The sequence below is a fragment of the Buceros rhinoceros genome, unplaced genomic scaffold, assembly GCF_000710305.1.
Source record: "Buceros rhinoceros silvestris isolate BGI_N320 unplaced genomic scaffold, ASM71030v1 scaffold8969, whole genome shotgun sequence".
In the NCBI taxonomy this organism is placed as follows: domain Eukaryota; kingdom Metazoa; phylum Chordata; class Aves; order Bucerotiformes; family Bucerotidae; genus Buceros; species Buceros rhinoceros.
This window is the reverse complement of record NW_010432168.1, coordinates 173,445-192,434: the sequence shown is the minus strand read 5'-3', so window position 1 is coordinate 192,434 and position 18,990 is coordinate 173,445. Positions and strand designations below refer to the sequence as shown.

Sequence of the window (18,990 nt, the reverse complement as noted above, 5' to 3'; positions counted from 1 at the left end):
TGGACCGGGAGATTGCTTCTCAGGTGGTGCTCAACATCAGCGCCCGTGACCAGGGGGTGCAGCCCAAATTCTCCTACGCGCAGCTGGTGGTGACCATCCTGGATGTCAATGACAACAAACCTTGCTTCAGTCAACCTGAGGGCTACCAGGTGTCTGTGGCTGAAAACTCCCCATCAGGGACTGAGCTGTTGGTCCTGAGTGCCACAGATGGGGACCTGGGGGACAATGGGACTGTCCGCTTCTCCCTGCAGGAAGCTGAGCCAGCACTGGCAGCAGTTGGCCCCCCCATAGTGACCCCTCGACGTATTTTTCGCTTGGATCCTGTGTCAGGCAAACTCAGCACCATCTCACAGCTGGACCGGGAGGAGCAGGCTCACTTCTCCCTGCAGGTCCTGGCCACTGATTTAGGCTCTCCTCCCCTTTCTTCCATAGCCCGAGTTAACGTGAGTCTCCTGGATGTGAATGACAATAGCCCTGTGTTTTACCCCGTTCAGTATTTTGCCCATATCCAAGAGAATGAGCCAGCTGGAACCTATGTGACCACAGTGTCTGCCACGGACCCTGATCTAGGGCCTAATGGGACGGTCAAGTACAGCATCTCAGCTGGAGACACCTCCAGGTTTCAGGTCCATGGCCAGACAGGGGTCATCACAACAAAAATAGCCCTTGACAGAGAAGAGAAAACTGCTTACCAGTTGCAGATCGTGGCCACTGATGGTGGCCATCTTCAGTCGCAGAACCAAGCCATTGTCACCATCACTGTCTTGGACACTCAGGATAATCCACCTGTTTTCAGCCAGGGCACATACAGTTTTGTTGTCTTTGAAAATGTTGCCTTAGGTTACCACGTAGGTACTGTTTTTGCTTCCACCATGGACCTCAACACCAACATCAGTTACCTTATTACGACAGGTGACCAAAGGGGCGCGTTTGCCATCAACAGAGTGACGGGACAGATCACCACAGCCAGTATTATTGACAGGGAGGAGCAAGCGTTTTACCAGCTGAAGGTGGTTGCTAGCGGTGGCGTGATAACTGGAGATGCTGTGGTCAATATAACTGTCAAAGATCTAAATGACAATTCCCCCCACTTTGTTCATGCGGTGGAAAGCGTAAACGTGGTTGAAAACTGGAAAGCTGGGCATACCATATTCCAGGCCAAAGCCCTGGATCCCGATGAAGGTGTGAATGGTGTGGTCCTTTACAGCCTTAAGCAAAACCCCAAGGGCTTGTTTTCAATCAGTGAGCAAACGGGGGCCATAAGCTTAACAGGGCCACTTGACATAAATGCTGGGTCTTACCAGGTTGAAATTCTGGCCTCGGATATGGGGGTGCCGCAGCTCTCCTCTAACTTTATCCTGACTGTCTCTGTCCATGACGTAAATGATAACCCGCCTGTGTTTGACCAGCTTTCCTATGAAATCACGATTTTGGAATCAGAGCCTGTGAATTCCAGGTTCTTTAAGGTGCAGGCTACCGACAAAGACTCAGGGGTGAACGGTGAAATAGCTTATAGTATAATTGAAGGAAATACGGGGGATGCCTTTGGCATATTCCCAGATGGTCAGCTGTATATAAAAAGTGAACTGGACCGTGAACTTCAGGAAAGATATGTTTTACTGGTTGTTGCCTCTGATAGAGCAGTAGAACCGCTCAACGCTACTGTGAACGTTACCGTGATTCTGGAGGATGTGAATGATAATAGGCCCCTGTTCAACAGTACTAACTATGTGTTTTATTTTGAAGAGGAGCAGAGAGGTGGGTCATACGTAGGTAAAATAAATGCTGTAGATAAAGACTTTGGGCCGAATGGTGAAGTCAGGTACGCGTTTGAGCACATGCAGCCAGATTTCGAGCTGAACGCGGTAACTGGGGAAATAAGAAGCACTCATCAGTTTGACAGAGAAGCTCTCATGAGACAAAGGGGAGCTGCAGTATTTAGTCTCACAGTCATAGCAACAGATCAGGGGTTGCCAAAGCCTCTAAAGGATCAGGCAACGGTACAAATCTACATGAAAGACATCAATGATAACGCCCCCAAATTTTTGAAAGATCTCTACCAAGCCACTGTATCAGAGTTGGCAGCAAATCTGACACAGGTTCTGAGAGTTTCTGCCTCAGATGTTGATGAAGGGGTTAATGGATTGATTCACTACTCTCTAATCAAGGGAAATGATGAAAACCAGTTTGCAGTAGATAGCAGCACAGGCCAAGTGACCTTAGTAGGCAAACTAGATCATGAAGCTACTGCCTCGTATTCGCTTGTCATCCAAGCGGTAGACTCTGGAGCAGTTTCCCTAAGTTCAACTTGCATGTTGAGCATTGATGTGTTGGATGAAAATGACAACAGTCCCTCCTTCCCCAAACCGACCTTGTTAGTGGATGTCTTGGAAAATATGAGAGTTGGTGAACTTGTGTCGTCTGTCACTGCCACTGATTCTGATTCAGGTGACAATGCTGACCTCCACTACAGCATTACGGGTACGAACAACCACGGGACTTTTAGCATCAGTCCCAACACCGGTAGTATTTTTCTTGCAAAGAAACTGGACTTTGAGACGCAATCTCTGTATAAGCTAAATATAACAGCAAAAGACCAAGGAAGGCCACCACGGTCATCTACAATGTCGGTGGTAATACACGTTAGGGATTTTAATGACAACCCTCCTCAATTTCCACCGGGGGACATCTTTAAATCTATCGTTGAGAACGTTCCTGTTGGTAGCTCTGTCATCTCTGTGACTGCTCATGATCCAGATGCGGATATTAATGGGCAGCTGATGTATGCAATCATTCAGCAGATGCCGAGGGGTAATCATTTCCGTATAGATGAAGTGAGAGGGACAATATTTACCAATGCTGAAATAGATCGTGAGTTTGCTAATCTCTTTGAGTTAACAGTCAAAGCCACCGACCAGGCGGTTCCTGTGGAGACCAGGCGATTTGCTTTGAAGAACGTGACCATTTTGGTGACGGATCAAAACGACAACGTCCCTGTGTTCATATCGCAAAATGCTCTCGCAGCTGACCCCTCGGTTGTGATCGGGTCGATCCTAACGACAATTATTGCTGCAGATCCTGACGAGGGTGCCAACGGAGAAGTGGAATATGAAATTGTCAATGGAGATACCGAAACCTTCATTGTGGATCGCTATAGTGGAGATTTAAGAGTAGCGTCAGCTTTGGTGCCTTCTCAGCTCATATACAATCTCATCATTTCTGCCACAGATCTAGGCCCTGAAAGGAGGAAATCCACCACCGAGATGACTATAATTCTGCAAGGGCTTGACGGGCCTGTGTTCACTCAGCCGAAATACATAACCATCTTAAAAGAAGGAGAACCTATTGGGACAAACGTGATCTCTATCGAAGCGTCGAGTCCGCGGGGCTCCGAAGCTCAGGTGGAATATTACATCGTGTCTGTCCGATGTGAAGATAAGACTCTTGGGCGCCTCTTCACCATCGGGCGCCATACTGGTGTCATCCAAACTGCTGCCATTTTGGACAGGGAGCAAGGAGCCCGCCTCTACTTGGTGGATGTTTATGCCATTGAAAAGTCGTCTCTTTTGCCCCGCACGCAACGAGCAGAGGTAAAGCTTTTGTTCAGTAATCGTTTACCTGTTTGCTTTCTAAACGAGTCGTTTTGTGTATTTGCTTAAATTTGGCTCCTGTAGGCACAATGTTGGGCAAATAAGTTTTCAATATAAATCGTGTAGGTGCTAAAGGCTTTAATCATGGTCATCTTGGAGTTTTGCATGCCTTCTCATTTCAGCAATTGTTAATCATTTTACGTCTTTCTATTCCTGTGTGAATGATAACGGACCTTCTTTCACCACGGTTGTTGTGTTGGTATTTGATGAGAACTGGCCAGCAGGGGATTGCTCTGACAGCTCGCCTAGTATGTCAAGTCTTGGAGGTGCTTGGCATCCCTGTCTGGTTCAGTCCCTCTGATCAGTTTCCTCCTGCATCTCCAGTTTAGGTTACTTCTTCACCCTCACTGATGAGTATGAAAATGGTCTTGTTTCTGTTCTTGGAGGTGGCAGAGAGTAGAAATGTAATGTTTTAGCTGGTAAATGCCCTTATCACAAAGCTGGTTGCCTTGACTGAAGGGTCTTTGAATGTTCCCTGCGTGACTAGCCTGAGGAGCAGAGGGTGGAAAACAGCTTTGAGACATCATCTACGAAGACCAAAAGTTTTGCTTTCTCTATCTGAGCCCCAGAGCTGATCATTTACACCGTTCTTGCCACGTTCTCTGGCAATACTGGTGTGAGAGGGAGCCTTGTGTTGGTTTTAAGTTGCGCTGCCTTCTGCACTTCACTAGGAACCGTTTAACTGGCAGTTTCTGGAGGTTTGGGGCTGACACCACTGTGTGGGTCAACCAGCAGAGGCTATGGGTAGAGTGTAGTGGTTGAACCATTAGCCTCCGACTATGCTTCCTCTTGGGAATTACGTCTTTGCTTTGAGCCACCAAGGATATCGTGGTGGTTTGGTTTTTTTTCTTTTTGATTTTGGCAGCTGTTGCTTTCTCTCTTTGTAGCCACTTTCTTGCTGGTTTACTGTAGTTTAAGTATGATCTGTGTAGGTATGTGACCTCACTTTCCTCTACTGGCACTGACTGATGCTCCTCAAAGTAATTCTAGAGTTTGAGTAATTTGCAGGGAGTTGGAGCACTGTTCAAACTCGGAGTTCCTAGGACGTCTGAGAGAGCATAGCTTGGCGTGTACGCTCTGGGCCGTCAATTATCATGTTTCAAAGAGCGGTAGTGTATTGGAAAATGACCTGTTCAGGTAGTGCTGCTGGTTTAAATCCTTCATGCTGGCGTTATGAGAAGATTCTTGTTACATAGGTCGTTGTACCCCTGCTAGTAATTTGTAAAGATTTTTTTTTTTATGTCATGTTTTGTCTTAACAAACAGTTGTTTTGAAGGTTAAGCCTTTATCAGTGGATATTTGGGTCATGATCCTTCAACTCTGAGTCTGCCTGCCTGACCAAAGAGTTTCTTGACTGGCGGACATGTAGGAGTTGGAATAGTCTGGCATGTTGTAAAAGTATTTAATACAAATATTTGGTGAGCAGGGAAGAGAACGATCATTGAAACTTTAAAAGAAATTTTACATTGTTGAGTACAAACCACTCCTGAAATCAAAAGCAAATGTTTTATTCTGTAAAGAACATTCAAAGCAATAGTTGGGAGCTAGGATTTCATATTACTGGTTGAGTCTTTATAGCTTCTAAAATGCTTCTTCTCCCAAATGTAATTAGCTTAGTGCGCGTCTTTAGAAATATATTAAAAATTATAGTCAGCTATCAACTTTAAAAAACATAACCAGATGCAGTCTTTCTCTTGACTGATTGAATTTCTCTGGAATGGCTTTTGCTGTCCCGCACTTGATCAAGAACTACTGCAGTGACATTCCTGGTGCAAGCTGACTGTCAGTGGGTGCTGAGTAAGCAATGCAGCTTTTTTCCATGTTGCTTTTGGATGGCAGCTTTTGTTTTGGTTTTGGTTTGATGTATGCAGCGAGCACAGATTGGTCTCAGAGTTTGCTGCCAATTATCTTTCATAAAAAACCAGCTAGTACTCAAGTACGTGAACATTCTCTCTCATCTTTGGAAACCCACCTTGAAGCACATGGAAGCTACAGTCTTTGTGCATTGAATGTGTAATTCAGAAGGTTTAATGTTTTATTCCAGTCCTGGTTTGTAAGGTGATGGCTTGACTGGTGGTATAACCAGCACACCGATGGGGGACAGTGCAGGCACGTGAACCTGTAGAACATCTAAAGCCACAAAACTGAAGTGTTCTTTTGCTTGTTCTTCAGCTTTTTTTGGTATATACAGCTTCAGTCAGCGGAAGACTGACAGATTTTAGATTGCCCCTTGAGAAATAAGTTGTACAGCACTGGTGCAGGTGTGCTGAAAAAGCCTAATAGGTCTGGTACCACTATACCCAGCAGCTTTCTGAACATATAAGCTGCATATAAGGTTGGTTGGTTTCTGTTCTTCTGGAGGTTTTTTGGGAGGAAAAAGCTTGAGCGTTGTGTATTTTCGTTCTTCCTTCTCTTATGAAGAGTATGTTGGTTTTGTTTCTGAATATGCTTGAAGAAAAGGGAAAACCGGTAATAGGATATGCTTAACAACTTCTACGTTCTTAACTGCCTGCTGCGCCTTCTGCCCCGATGCCAGATGTCATCTTAATTGCGCTGCGGCACGCGAGCGAACCGCTGAGCACTCGGAGCCACCCAGTGCTAAACTTGCTGGCTGAGATTGATGAAGAGACCAGCCGTAGCAAGCAAGTTAATAGATCTTTTGTCTAATGTACGCTTGCGGAATGGTTTTGGGTGGTGGGTACCTGGTGTGAAATAGAGATATTTACAGCTTCGAAACAGTGACCAGGCTTTGTCCAGCCAGCAGGCGGTATCAAAGAAGAGCAGGCTTGCGTGAAGCCACTTACTCTAGAAGTCAATCAACCTTTGTCCTTGGGAAATGGTGTGATATTTTTTTTTTCCTAAATTCTGTCACTAAACTGTACTTTTTTTTTTTTTTAACAATATCAGCTGCATTGAAAATACCAACCCAGTGCTCCGACTAAAAACATCTCTTTCCAGTCTTTCTCGATCATCCCTGGGGTTCGTCCCGTAGGATCAGACTATAGATCCACTCACCACATACCTGCTGGGGTTGTACACTGCTCCTGAAGAGAGGGTCTGAGGGACGAGTCCAGTGGTGGCAGGGCTGTGGTGAATCCCCTTCTGAACCCAAGGCAGCTGGTGCATGCCCTGAAACCGAAGGGTTACGGTATATTTTCAGTAAAGCAACAGCAAAGAGTTTGGAAAACAAGGAACAGTATGTTTACAGTCGGTGGATTGTTTTTGTTTAGCACTAGGTTACATATTTGTGTATGTTTCTGTGCTTGTTGTTACTATGTGGAGAGAAAAGCGAGGGGGGTGCTCAGGAAAGTGCAAGTTGTGAGGGTAAAGCTTTATGCTCAAAGTACCAAATATTTTGAGATTTGCCAAGAAAAGCCAAGTGCTCGTTCTGCGGTATTTTACAGCCAAGTGGTGTCATTTTGGATACCTGTCAATGATTTGGAAAGCCTTTTTTATTCGTTTATTTTGGACTTTTAGCCTGTGTCTATATAATCTATGGCGACAAAGCGGATGATCTGACACCGTGTGAACAAGTTCTGTGATTGGTTTTAGTTTTTCCCCTCTTATTTTAATTGTTAGGTGTCGCACTGTTCTTCTCAGATAACTAAAGAATGCTGTAGGTGTCTCAAAGGGAGCCTTTTTGTTTGCCATTCTACACCTTTTCATGTGTTTCTGCTGCAAGAAAAGACTCAGTGCCTGGTGTGTTCCTTTCTCTTGGCTCTCCAACCCACGTTCTCTTTCGACCTCTTCAGGCAGGGCTGAGGGTTTCGCCATCGTGATTTTTGTGTGTAATGTAGAATGACTGTTGGCATCACTTGAAAACCGTGTGACTTTATTCAATCCTGCCTCCCCAGACAATGACCATCCGCGGTGTGATATTCTGTGTGGTCGTCTGTCGAACCCTGTTTCTCAGCTGGCAGTACCCATAGGGACCCAGGGACAATGCCTCGTCTTCTGTGCCCTGTTACCAGGGATTAAATGGAATTAGATGGGATCTCTAGTTTGCATGTTTAACCCTTCAGTGGACAGCTTCCTCCAAAGGAGCAGTGGATTTGCTAGGGACTAGTGGTGCTAATGTCTATAGGACGAATGAGAGGGTAACAGTCTGGGAGGTGGACGGCTTATATGCCGTAGGTTCATAGCATCCGAGGGAGAGGGAGAAGGGTGTGACTGAGGTGAGTGTTACAAACATTAAATGAATGGTTAAATGATGGTACTGATTTGAAAATGCAAGTGCTTGGAGAGGCAGAGCGGTCATCCTAGAAGCACTTTTTACCTGTGAAGGTTAACGTGCTCTCAGAAGAGGGGTGATTGTCTTCATTTTCAGACAGGGAAACATGAGGTGCTGAGTTTTCTCTGGCATTTCTACTTTTGTAGCTGCTTCTTGTGCTATGTTTCGTGGTGGGGAAGCTTGGACGTCCAAGTTGGGGGAGGTTTTCAGCTCCCAAATCCATAGTCTAGGAAAAAAATATGCTTTAATCAGGCAACATATGGGGATTTTAGACAAGGCTTAACTGCTGGCATAGTGAAGATCCTGCAGTTGATGAAGACAGGCAGAATGAACGGCCCTCTCCTCCTGGAAGGAATCATAGGACATTTCACCTTGACTCAGCGTGAACTGCAGCCACAGCCATGAAACCACAACGGCATGATGTAGCTGGTTTATGGGGAGCTTTTTGACTTGACCCAGCCGAGGTCCTGTGGCTTAGCTAGCTCTGTGTCACTCCTGCACCCCGCAGGTCCTCCTGCACCTAGGAGTGAGATGGAGCTATTAAAAAACTGTTGCTTTCCTTGCATGTATGTGGTGCAGAGCTCTGGAAACCCGGGCTAAGAAGGGGAAGGTGCTGCTAAGCAGGAAGGGCAGAAGGCATCGCAGCAGAGGCTGTCGGAGTCGTAGGAGCGTGGTGCATCCCTTGTGCTGTCTGGGCTAGGTACTGCCGCAGGGCTGTGGGCTAGCCCTGACATCCCCCTGAGAGAGGGAAAGGGGTGGACTGATGGGGCAAAACATTGAAGGTGTTACTTTTCTAACCAAGCCAGCCAGTGGTGGAGGGCTTTAAATTTAGTGAGAGAATTTGAAACCCACTTCAGAGAAGTCTTATCTGGCCTGTCTGGTATTTACCAGTACAAATAAGAACAATGGGGTACTCCTTGTATTCATACTATTTATAAATCGTCTTATTCTTTAGTGATACATGGCACATTAATTGTAGCTTGACAAAGGAAACTACTTACGAAATGTTTGAGTAAACAATGAAAATCTGCTGCCTTGTCCCACCTCCAAAGCCAGGTTTTTTTTCCTAGTCTGATATTGCTGATTCTGAGAAACGTGTAATTATTTAAGTTATTGCTCTCATTTGCACTGAGCTGAAAAAAGGATCTCAATGCTCTCCTTGGGCTAGAATGGGAGATGAATGTGCCTTGTGTTGAAAACTGTCCCAAACCAGTTTGTGGGTTTTGGTTCAAAGTTATCCCTTTTTTCATCCTCTCTAATTTCTTTAATGATTCTGCCTTGCTACATTTTCTTAATATCTAGAATTTCTCATTTCTTTGCTATTTTAGCAGCCTCTGGGCATTTTTGCTTGTGAGGTCACTTCATAATTTCTGAGTTAAAAATCACTGTACTTTAAAACCAACATTCTTTGTTATGGAAAATGTTATTTTTCATGCGTCTCTAACGCAAACACTAGAAATAACAGCCAAAACCAGAGCAAATTTTTCATACGCTTATTTTTGCCAAGTGTTAAATTTTTCCTACGAATCTCTAAATGATTCTTGGATTCTATCGATGTTAATAAGAGAGTCCTTTTCCGTGTAAAATGATACCACCCCAAAAGCTGCTGGAGCGCAGGTTTCTTTCCACGTGTTAGTGTTAGGTGAAGCGATCGGTGGCCGTTCGTGTACAATGGTGGAGGTTGGTCACCAAAGCCTGCTTGCTGTCTCCAGCTCTCACCACTAGCTTTACTGGGGTCCGACTACCTTGTTACGGGCTCCTAAAATCTTTGCTATTGCCTTGTCCTGTTTCCTGTGCATATCTTGAACCTTGAGGCTGCATCTCATCAGAGGATGTCCTTACTCTTTTGGCTGACGGAAGAAGGCTCCAGACATTTCCGTGGCCTCTTCTGAGTCCTTTCAGAGGTTGGGTTTTGTTGAACCACCTGGCTCCTGGGGTCAGTTCCTGCTCCTCCAAGAACAAGGTGCTCGTTTAATTTATATGAAAGCAACACCTTAGCATGACGTGGTCCTACAGGTATAGTGTGTTTGAACGCTGTCTGGAGTAAGGAGTAGCGTTACTGCTAAGTTAGTTTGGTTTCTTACCCGTGTTAATTGTGTCTGTGCAAAACCTGTGTGTAGGTAAGTCTGAATGTTCTTGGATTTTAATTACAGAAGAAATTTATGGTGACTAAAATTGAGGTAAAACGAAGAGTTTTCCTAATGTATTGTTGTAGTTGGGAAAAGTGGTGCCAGATCAGTATGGTACATCAGTACCGCACCGATCCGTTTCAGTACATTTATAGCCTGCCTTCGCTTTGCCAAGAATAACACCAGAGATGTTAGGGAAACTGTGTCTTTGTTTTACTGCAATGTTTCTCTCTGTTCTAATAAATCTTCTTTTTAATTGGACCCTTAGTCTAGACCCTCACCCAGGTTTGTTTTTGTAGTGATCTATTTGTGTTTATTTCCTCAGAGCAATAACGGACCAAAAGGACAGTAGAGCAGATGGGAACTGATAGCTATGGGTGCACTGTGAAAATACAGAGTCACGTTAGTTAACGCAGAAGAATTTCCAAGAGCCCGTTACGAAGTGGTAATACATGTGCCAACAGCTATGCAAAAAGAAGTGAAAACAAGCGTTTGCCTTAGCGTTTCATATTTTGCAGTCTTCGCACGTCGACGCTGTTAATAGGCTGGTACTTGTATTGACGTGGTGATCTTCAGTTATGGTGTAAGGGTTCTACAGGTTCTGCAGATAGTCCTGCAGCCTCTGAGGCTCAGACAGATGGAAGGAGCTTTGGGGGCTCCTTCTTTTGGAGAAGAGCATCTTCTTGCAGTGTGTCACCTTCCGTCCCTCTCTACCCTGTGGCCTGGAGGTGGCATCCCCTGGCCAAGTTTGGGTTCCCTGCAGCGGCCATGTGAGGGAAGCCAATGCCCAAGAGCCCCGTGATGTTGATCTGGACCCTCTAAGAGAGCTGAAACATGAAGAAAGGATTTTTCTCACAGATCTTTAAGTGAAACTAAGGGGAAAATACCTTGAGATGTGCCGTATGGCCAGTAGGTGAAGTGTTATCATCATTAACACAAAATCATACCTTTTTTGATTTCGTATATCCACATTTTCCAGCTTTGTGGCTACCTGTCCTCTTCTAACTATTCCTGTCTCTGCACGTATCAAAATAATTCTCTCTTCAGCCACTCAGTTGGATTTGCTTGGAAAACAAGCAGTCTGGGTCAAGCAACGCTGCAGTTTTCTCTGTAGGATCTGGCGTACCTTCTTCAGTTCTCATCAGGTCCCTGTCGGCACTGCTCCCAAACAGGAATCAACCCCAACCTGACACTACGAGCAAAGAAGCGTGTGGAAGGGGAGGGAAGTGTGGTGGAGTGACTGAATTAGTGTTTAGGAGATTCAGAAGCTAAGTAAGAAGGATGCACTTGTTTCTTCCATACTACCAGTGATACAAGACAGGTGATGAAGATTCAGAGCAAAGCCTGAAGTTTCAGAGCATTATGTTTGGTGTGGTACGTGCCGTGCTGCAGTATGTCCCCAGTAACCTGAACTCTGACAGTTTGGGGCTTTTTTTTTTTTTTTTTTTTTTTTTTTTTTTTTTTTTTTTTTTTTTTTTTTTTTTTTTTTTTTTTTAGATAAATGTAAGGCCGTAAGAGAAAACTAAAGCTGCTCGTTCAAGGGTTAATGTTGGTAGGTGTCTTCTGGGCTTCTGCTGCACACTGCTGCAGCATGGCAAGAGGTCTAGTGCTCCCGCCTCCCCTGGGAGCTGGGCTTTTGTACCGGTGCTGCGCCATGGTGCCCTGCTTGCCATGCCCCACATCACATCATCTACTTACTTAGTTCTGTGTGAACTGATAAAACCGATGAGCTGGAGGCTGTGCCTTGCAAGTTACTTTTGACTCACTTCCAAGCCCTTAGTTGGATTTATCCTTTATGGGGCAGCTTATTATTACAGAGCATGACAGTCCCTGTAGCTGATGGGAATGGAGAGTGGATTTGTGAGCTGTGTTATGTGACCACTTCTGGCGGTCCCCATCATAGCTTCCTGACTCATTCCTGTGCTCTCTCCTGGAAAGCAGAGCTGCATCAGTGCTGCAGCACCCGTGTGCGTGTCCTTCCTTTGGGTCTGCAGTCCCGCCCGTGGCTTTCTGCCAGGTGTCAGATGTGGAACTGCTCCGGGCTGGTTCGTAGTTCTGCTCTGTCTCTGCTGCTGATGTGAGTTTAACAGCTACCAGGAAGCGGAAAACGTTGCACCCCGTGAGTTCTGCCAGCTAGTTTTAGTGATAAATTAATTTCGGTCTTTTCCTTAGGGATTCCTTTGGAGGTGTAGTCAGTGGTAATGCTTTAGAAGCCTTTTCAAGATCGATTTGATTTGGTTGTTTTTTGTCTAAAATATGAGCAAAATACTAACTTATGATTTTAAAGCAAGCACTTTGTATTTAGTCCTCCTTGGGTTTTTAGACAAAAGCCTAAGCTGCAACATTTCTTGAAATATAAGAAGACTATTTCTAAGGATGTGTATATGCTGTTTCCCCTACCCAAATCTGTATGTTCAGAATCTATATCCTGCTGGGCCAAATTAATTTAAGTAGCAGCCAACACTAGATAATGCTGGAATAAATTCAGCAGCAGCAACTGGCAGTGAAAACAAGGATTTGATGTGCAGCATCCTGAAGCTGCTGGGCAGAGAAGCAAACAAGTTCGCATCACGGGGCAGACACGTATATTAAGATTGAAGCAGCACTGCTGGTAACTTCAGGCTGGAGGTGGGGGTTTGCCGCAGGCACTGTGGATGGGGAAATACGTGATTATGTTTCCCTTGCAGTGTACTAGGAGATAAATTGTTCCTTGGAGAGCTAGAAAGAAAACTGAGTTGAGGGCTTTTCATGTCAACTCCTTTTTGGATCATTTTTGATAAATTAAGAGAATTCTACTGAAATAGTTCAGAGGAATAAATAAGATGCCTGAGCTCTGGTACACAGCTGTGGTGTATGTGCTTAAAGCTTCTATTGCCCATAGGGGTTTTCTTCTATCTTAGGACACTTCGGGTTTCCCCGTGCTTTTCCCCCTTCTACATCTTTTTTTTTTTATCATTATTCTTTTCAAAGCTACAAATCTTTTTAATCCATCAAAATGTCACGCTGCCTGAAATACGAAGACAAGTTGCAATTACAAGGCTGTTTAGAAACAGAAGGTGAACTCAGTGCTTTATTGCACTCTTACTCTTTCGAGACCTATATTTTTGTTTGTGTGTATTTAAACGACTCTTTTCTGAGCACGATTCTATTCCCTTTGAAAGTTGCCTAATAAAGTTTTTATTCCTGTCTGCTTTGAGAAAAGAATTTGGGCCTTTATGATTTCAGTGAACAAATTAATGAAAATCCAGATTTTAACCCCAGCGGGGTCATGTCAGATTGTCTGGAAACTAATTTATGGCAGTGGTGATATTATACGAAGTAGAGGTTTTCTTTCCCCTGGTTTCTCTCTCTAACAGTGCTCATAACTCCTGTGCTTTGACCTTTTGAGGAGTCCGCTCGTGTTATTTAGTTTTTACGTATGAGTTTCTGAACTCCGAATAGTTCCTGAGGCCAGCATTGAATGTTGCATGGCTTTTTTTATCATCAGTTCATTTCTCCGTGCTGTGTTATCAAGTGGGTTAAGCGATCACGTTGAGATTGTAATTAATTAAATGTAAGCACTGATACCTTATTTCCAGTCCTGCCATCGCCAGACTGAGAACGCTGCTTGACCCGCGTGCTGGTGGCGAGGGGAGGAAGAGGGAGTGGACTTTTTTGTGCAGGGCAGGATGCTATTGGGTAGGAGCAAGTTGTGCACATGCCTGCCAAAATACTTGGATCAGCCTAAAGGAACACAGATGGCTGAGGCTGATAAAGGTGTCTCTTATTGTGTTGTTTTTTCAGCTCAGGACTGTTTTGAGTTTGTGTGTGAGAGAGGGGAGGAAGACAACTACGTGAATATGTTTATTTTAATACATTTTACAGTGCAGGGAAGGAGCTTTATAAATTCAATACTTCTGCTCGGTAGGACGCCAAAGGCTGGAGCTAAGCCCTCCTTTTAGGTTTCTGTAACAAATGAACAATAATGCGTCCTCAGGGATTTATGTCATGCTGTCCGACCTTTCGTTCTTATCTGCTAATAGAAAAATCCCAGTGCATTGCTGAAAGTAGCTCCCAAAAATTTGACTGAGAAGCCTCAAAAACACGTGGCCACCTCTGCTTGTAACCAACCTCAGTGCTAGCCCTCCTCTTCTGTGACCCCTTCGTGTCTCTGTGTTCCTCATGTCACTTATTACCATGCTTTGCGTGGTGTACGTGAATGTAAACGTGTATATATGTGTATATACACATATGTGAGTATAACATCTTGTCCTCCAAGGAGACAGTGCCAAAGTCTGTCTGCAGTTCGGTTGGCAGAGGAGGAAGCCAAGCCATGGCTGGACAGGGCTGCGTAAGGGACCTCGTAAGGGAAGAGTAAGTCTCACAGACTCTTAATCTGAGCAAAGTCCAGTTTTTCTTAGCATTTGTTATTTATTGTTGTAGAAATTAACTGGTCGCCACTATCTAAAAATGGTCTGTCTGAACTTTAAAGTTGCTTGCAGAAATAAATCATTGTCGGCAGACACAGTGGTCGTTCCAAGTCTGTCAGATCTGCTACGCCCATGAGCAACGCCATCCATCACTCCTCAGCAGGGCTGAGGAGAAGGGAGTAGAAGCAAGACCTTTTTTCTTCCGTCTCTTTAAAGGAAAGTCTTTAACAGACAATTTTCTTAGAAGGCCTTAAGATTTTTAAAATTCTTACAGATTAAGAATCTTATTAAGATTTATTAAGATTCTTGCACTGTAAGTGATGGCAGTGACGTTCTCCCGCTCATGACAGCTGGAAATCCACAGGGTGTTCTTGCTGGTGGGCATGAAAGAAAAGAGGTACTTGAGACTTCATGCTAGGGCAAATAGATTTCATTTTGAGTATCTTTTTCAATTTGCAGTGATTAGGTTGAGATATTGCAGTTGTTCTTCCTAGGAACTAATGTAGTAAAAATCTGATTGCAAAGCCATAGTTCTAATGGTATGTTATAAATAATTAAGACCAAACTTCATCCGAAACAGTACTAGTTTGGTCTGTTGTCTTCTAAAGGTTCTTTCTCTCCTTCCTGGATCACCCCATATGTATATGTTTTTAAAACAGGCATAAACAGGCATTGAAATACTTTTTTTTTTTTTTTTTTTTTTTTTTTTTTTTTTTTTTTTTTTTTTTTTTTTTTTGGTGCAGCAGCCCGACAGTGATGGAGGAAGACATCTGAGATTTAGTGCTTTAAAAATGAACGTGCTTTTTTGATGCCTTGAGGTCTCACATGTGCAAACAGTCTCTTCTATAAATACAGCATAATATTATGATTATTAATTGTGGCTACTGCTATACAAATACAGCAATAAATGCAGCCCAGCCACATTCCCTCTTAAAACAAAACAAAAGCCCTTTTGTGAGCAGGAAAATGCTACTTCTTTTTCTGTGAAAAAGTATCATTATTGTTACGACTTTGGCTTTATAAAGTGTTTGAATCTGGAATTTATAAAAGAAATTATTACTAACAGTGGACTGGCTTTTCTCTGAGCTATGCTAATTTTCCATTGCGGTAACTATATTTTATTTAATTAAATTACTCTTCTTTTACATTGGTATAATCAAGCAGAAAATGAGACCCGAGTCAATAAGAAAGCCCTTCTATTTGTGTAAATTAAAATCTATATTGAAAGTGACACAGGGTAAACGCTAAACATCTCACGAAAAACTTGCCTTTGCCAAAGAAATGAGGAAATCAAGACATTCTGCAGCCTGTAATTAGACACTACATAGATATAGCTCTGTAAAAAAAAAAAATGATGATGGTATGAGCACAGTACTTGAAGAAAAAATAAGTAGTGATAAATTATAGTGCAAAGTGGGTTACAGGACAGGTTAATGGAGAACAGTTTTATAGGAGCCTCTGTTGAGAAGTCAATTAAACGCTAGAAATTAATTTGTAAACATACCCATTAGTTGCTGTTCATGTAATTTAAAAATAAAGGGCAACTTTATGTAGTATTAGAGCGCTTTCTGTTGTGGTGTAGTTTTAAAGAGAGAAAAATTAGCTGCTTCATCTGACCTGAGTCAGGAGGTAGGTACTTGGTGTTGAAAAGAATGGAGAAGCTATCTAAAAGAGAAGGGCTGGGGGCCTGGGAACAGCCGAAAGTTGTACACGTACCACATCTGTTCCAGCTGCCAATAGCTGCTGGCATTTGGGAAAGAACAGGAATGAAAAAAAAACCAGGCAGCACTAAGAAGGGTTGTATTGACATGCCAACCTACACACTCTTACGGGTTTTATCTTAGTGAAAATATTACTTAAAGTAATATTTTTTGGGAAAAACAATGGTTCTTTATGGGGGAGAAGCTGTGGGTGTAGAAAACGTGGCTGTTCAGAAACTACAGAATCCTGGTTGGTTTTGCTCCTCTGGTTAGCACCTTGGAGACCAGAAGGACTGCTGGTGTCAGGCTGACAGAGTTTGACCTTCTGATAGCACCAAGACTTCTTGTAGGCCACCTCCTGACTACAGGAAAATAAAGTATTTCCCATGTCAAACAAAATGGGCTGTAGCTGAACCGGAGGCTCCTTGAGCAATGTTCAAGTGCACACTGCGGGGAGAGGCTGCACCGAAGGCAGTTCGAACGGAGCTGTTTCCTCTGGTTGCTGTCAGGACCAGCAGCGCTTTCAGTTGAAGCGGTGGTGAGTTTTGGAGCCACCACCAAGGCAAGCGTTCTCTCTCAGTATTTGCTTAATGCGGGGACTATACTGTTATGGTTGAGGTCTGTCTTCCTTCGGCTCTCCAGATGCATCTAGCACTTACAGCTGAATTCAGAGCACGTAACTTGAGCTCTGTAAGACCAGTACATCACTTGTCAAGGCTTCCAGTATCTCCTCAGGGAAGGACAATAGATCCCACAGAGACCGTCCCTCAGAGAAGATCAGTAAGGTGAATGTGTCCATCTATCATGAGGTGGGAGACTCGCCCTCCCAAAGCGTCCATGCTAGGACCGGCCTGCCTTGTTTAAAGAAAGCCACTGTGTTTGAGTTTGGGCAAAATTTGGATAGAGAGTCCCGTTGTCGATGCGAGTTTGTGTTTTCATCAAAAATAGTGACCCCAAATGCTCGCAGCATGCTTGAGAGGCCCCCAAGTTCACCTGCAGATGGAAGGGTATGAGCTAGACTCATGTTCAATGGTTCATAAACGTTTAACCAAGTTTACATGTCGAGCTCCTTTTCAGAAGAAATGAAATTTATTAATAGTCTTTAAAATTTTCATTCGAAAAAGTTGTGTTGAAGAGAAAGAATTGCTTCTAGTAGGCTGAAAGATACTTTCACCACCACTCCAAAATTCATTTTAATGTAATTATAGCAAATACACAGCTGTCTGTGTATGTCTTCATTTAAAAACCAGGAGTCTGATGTCTGAAGGATTCTGAAACAGAGGCGGTGTGTTACATTTCCTTTGTGACTCCCGCAGACACTGATTAACTGGGACAGCCAGCACGGCTTGCTTTCAGAGAGTTAATCATGAAGCTTTTCTAAGTTCTTTTTCTGTCCTCCTCACCGGGCATGTCAAGTGTTTGTAAAAGAATGTAGAAATGAGGCAGTCGTGGCTGTTGTTATTGTGCACAATACAAACACAGGTGAATATTTCACCATATATTTTATATATATAGCCAGAAATGTTAATTACCATGTGATAGCTGTCAAGATCTGAACATAACAATGTACGATACAAGTGGTTTGGTGGTTTTTGGAGAGAAAAGCTGTCATTCTCCCTGGGTTGTAGGTGAGTAACACCTATACTGAACTTGCTTTTACATGTCTCGCAACAATGGAATTGAAAAACGAGGGTTTGGTAAGTTATTACCAATTCTAAGCTAAATGATGTTGCTCTAGCTTGATGTTTCTAAGTATCTAGAGAAAAGCAATGAGATGTAGCTTTGGTGGTTTTTGGAGAGAAAAGCTGTCATTCTCCCTGGGTTGTAGGTGAGTAACACCTATACTGAACTTGCTTTTACATGTCTCGCAACAATGGAATTGAAAAACGAGGGTTTGGTAAGTTATTACCAATTCTAAGCTAAATGATGTTGCTCTAGCTTGATGTTTCTAAGTATCTAGAGAAAAGCAATGAGATGTAGCCTCTGTGAATGTGTGATTTTTTTTTTTTTTTTCTTGGTGTCATTTGGGGAAAAGAAAAGCTTGTTCTATAAATAAAGGAATGATATGGCACCCCAACGCAGCTGGCAATGGCTGTCATGTTCCACTTGCAATTCCGTGTCGTTGGGGACTGCCAGCACGCTGGAACGTGTAATTAAGCATCTCTTGAATGAAGCCTATATAATACTCAGCATTTCTTTTCCCTGGATCAAGTTCAACTCTGTTGAATTCACACTTTCAAACCAGAGTAACATATAAAATTTGGGCATATGCTTTTGCAAAACATGTTCTTGAGATTTGTTATATCAAAATATTTATCTTATTTGTCTCTCTAAGCTGGGAGTTGATTGTCATCTAAAAGGATAGTGGGAGGACAGCCGAGCTTCTGTTGTGCTTTAGGAAATTATTTGCTTTCGCATCATACAAATCTTCCAAGTTATTGAAGAACGCCTCCTTTGCACATGGGAGCCTGCGGAGCAGAGGTGCGCTCAGCAGAGACGGGGACAGTTAGAGGGTCGGTCGATCTCGTATCGATTGGATTCAACAGGAACAGCCCAATGCATGTAGACTTCTGGACATCTCGTGATTTGTGGGGCACCACAGTTTTTGCTCCTGTTCAGTGACATTGATTGCATTTTCTCTGTTCTTAACCTCTCTGGACTGCTGGTTTAGTTCCTGCAAGCCTCGCTCTGTTGGGGAAGAGTTTTCCTTGCATTAGGTGATATTAAGTGATAGCGCTTTGTAAGCTGCTGTGATATTTTTTTTTTTATTTTTTTTCCCCTACATGCCCCCCCATCATGTGAAGAGGGATAGCAGGAGAAAGCTGTGTGATTCACCACTGCTTTTAAAATACAGAAGTTTATGTAACGCGA

General features: G+C 43.5%; 1 protein-coding gene across 1 annotated transcript in view; it reads left to right on the top strand.

The window, feature by feature from the left end:
• Positions 1-18,990, top strand: part of FAT4 (FAT atypical cadherin 4) — a gene marked incomplete at its 5' end in the record, with an annotated part of 131,916 nt that overhangs the window by 1,463 nt on the left and 111,463 nt on the right. The window contains one exon of the mRNA XM_010143675.1: positions 1-3,590. Within this exon, the coding sequence (XP_010141977.1) occupies positions 1-3,590 (3,590 nt within the window). The remainder of the gene's footprint in view (positions 3,591-18,990) is intronic.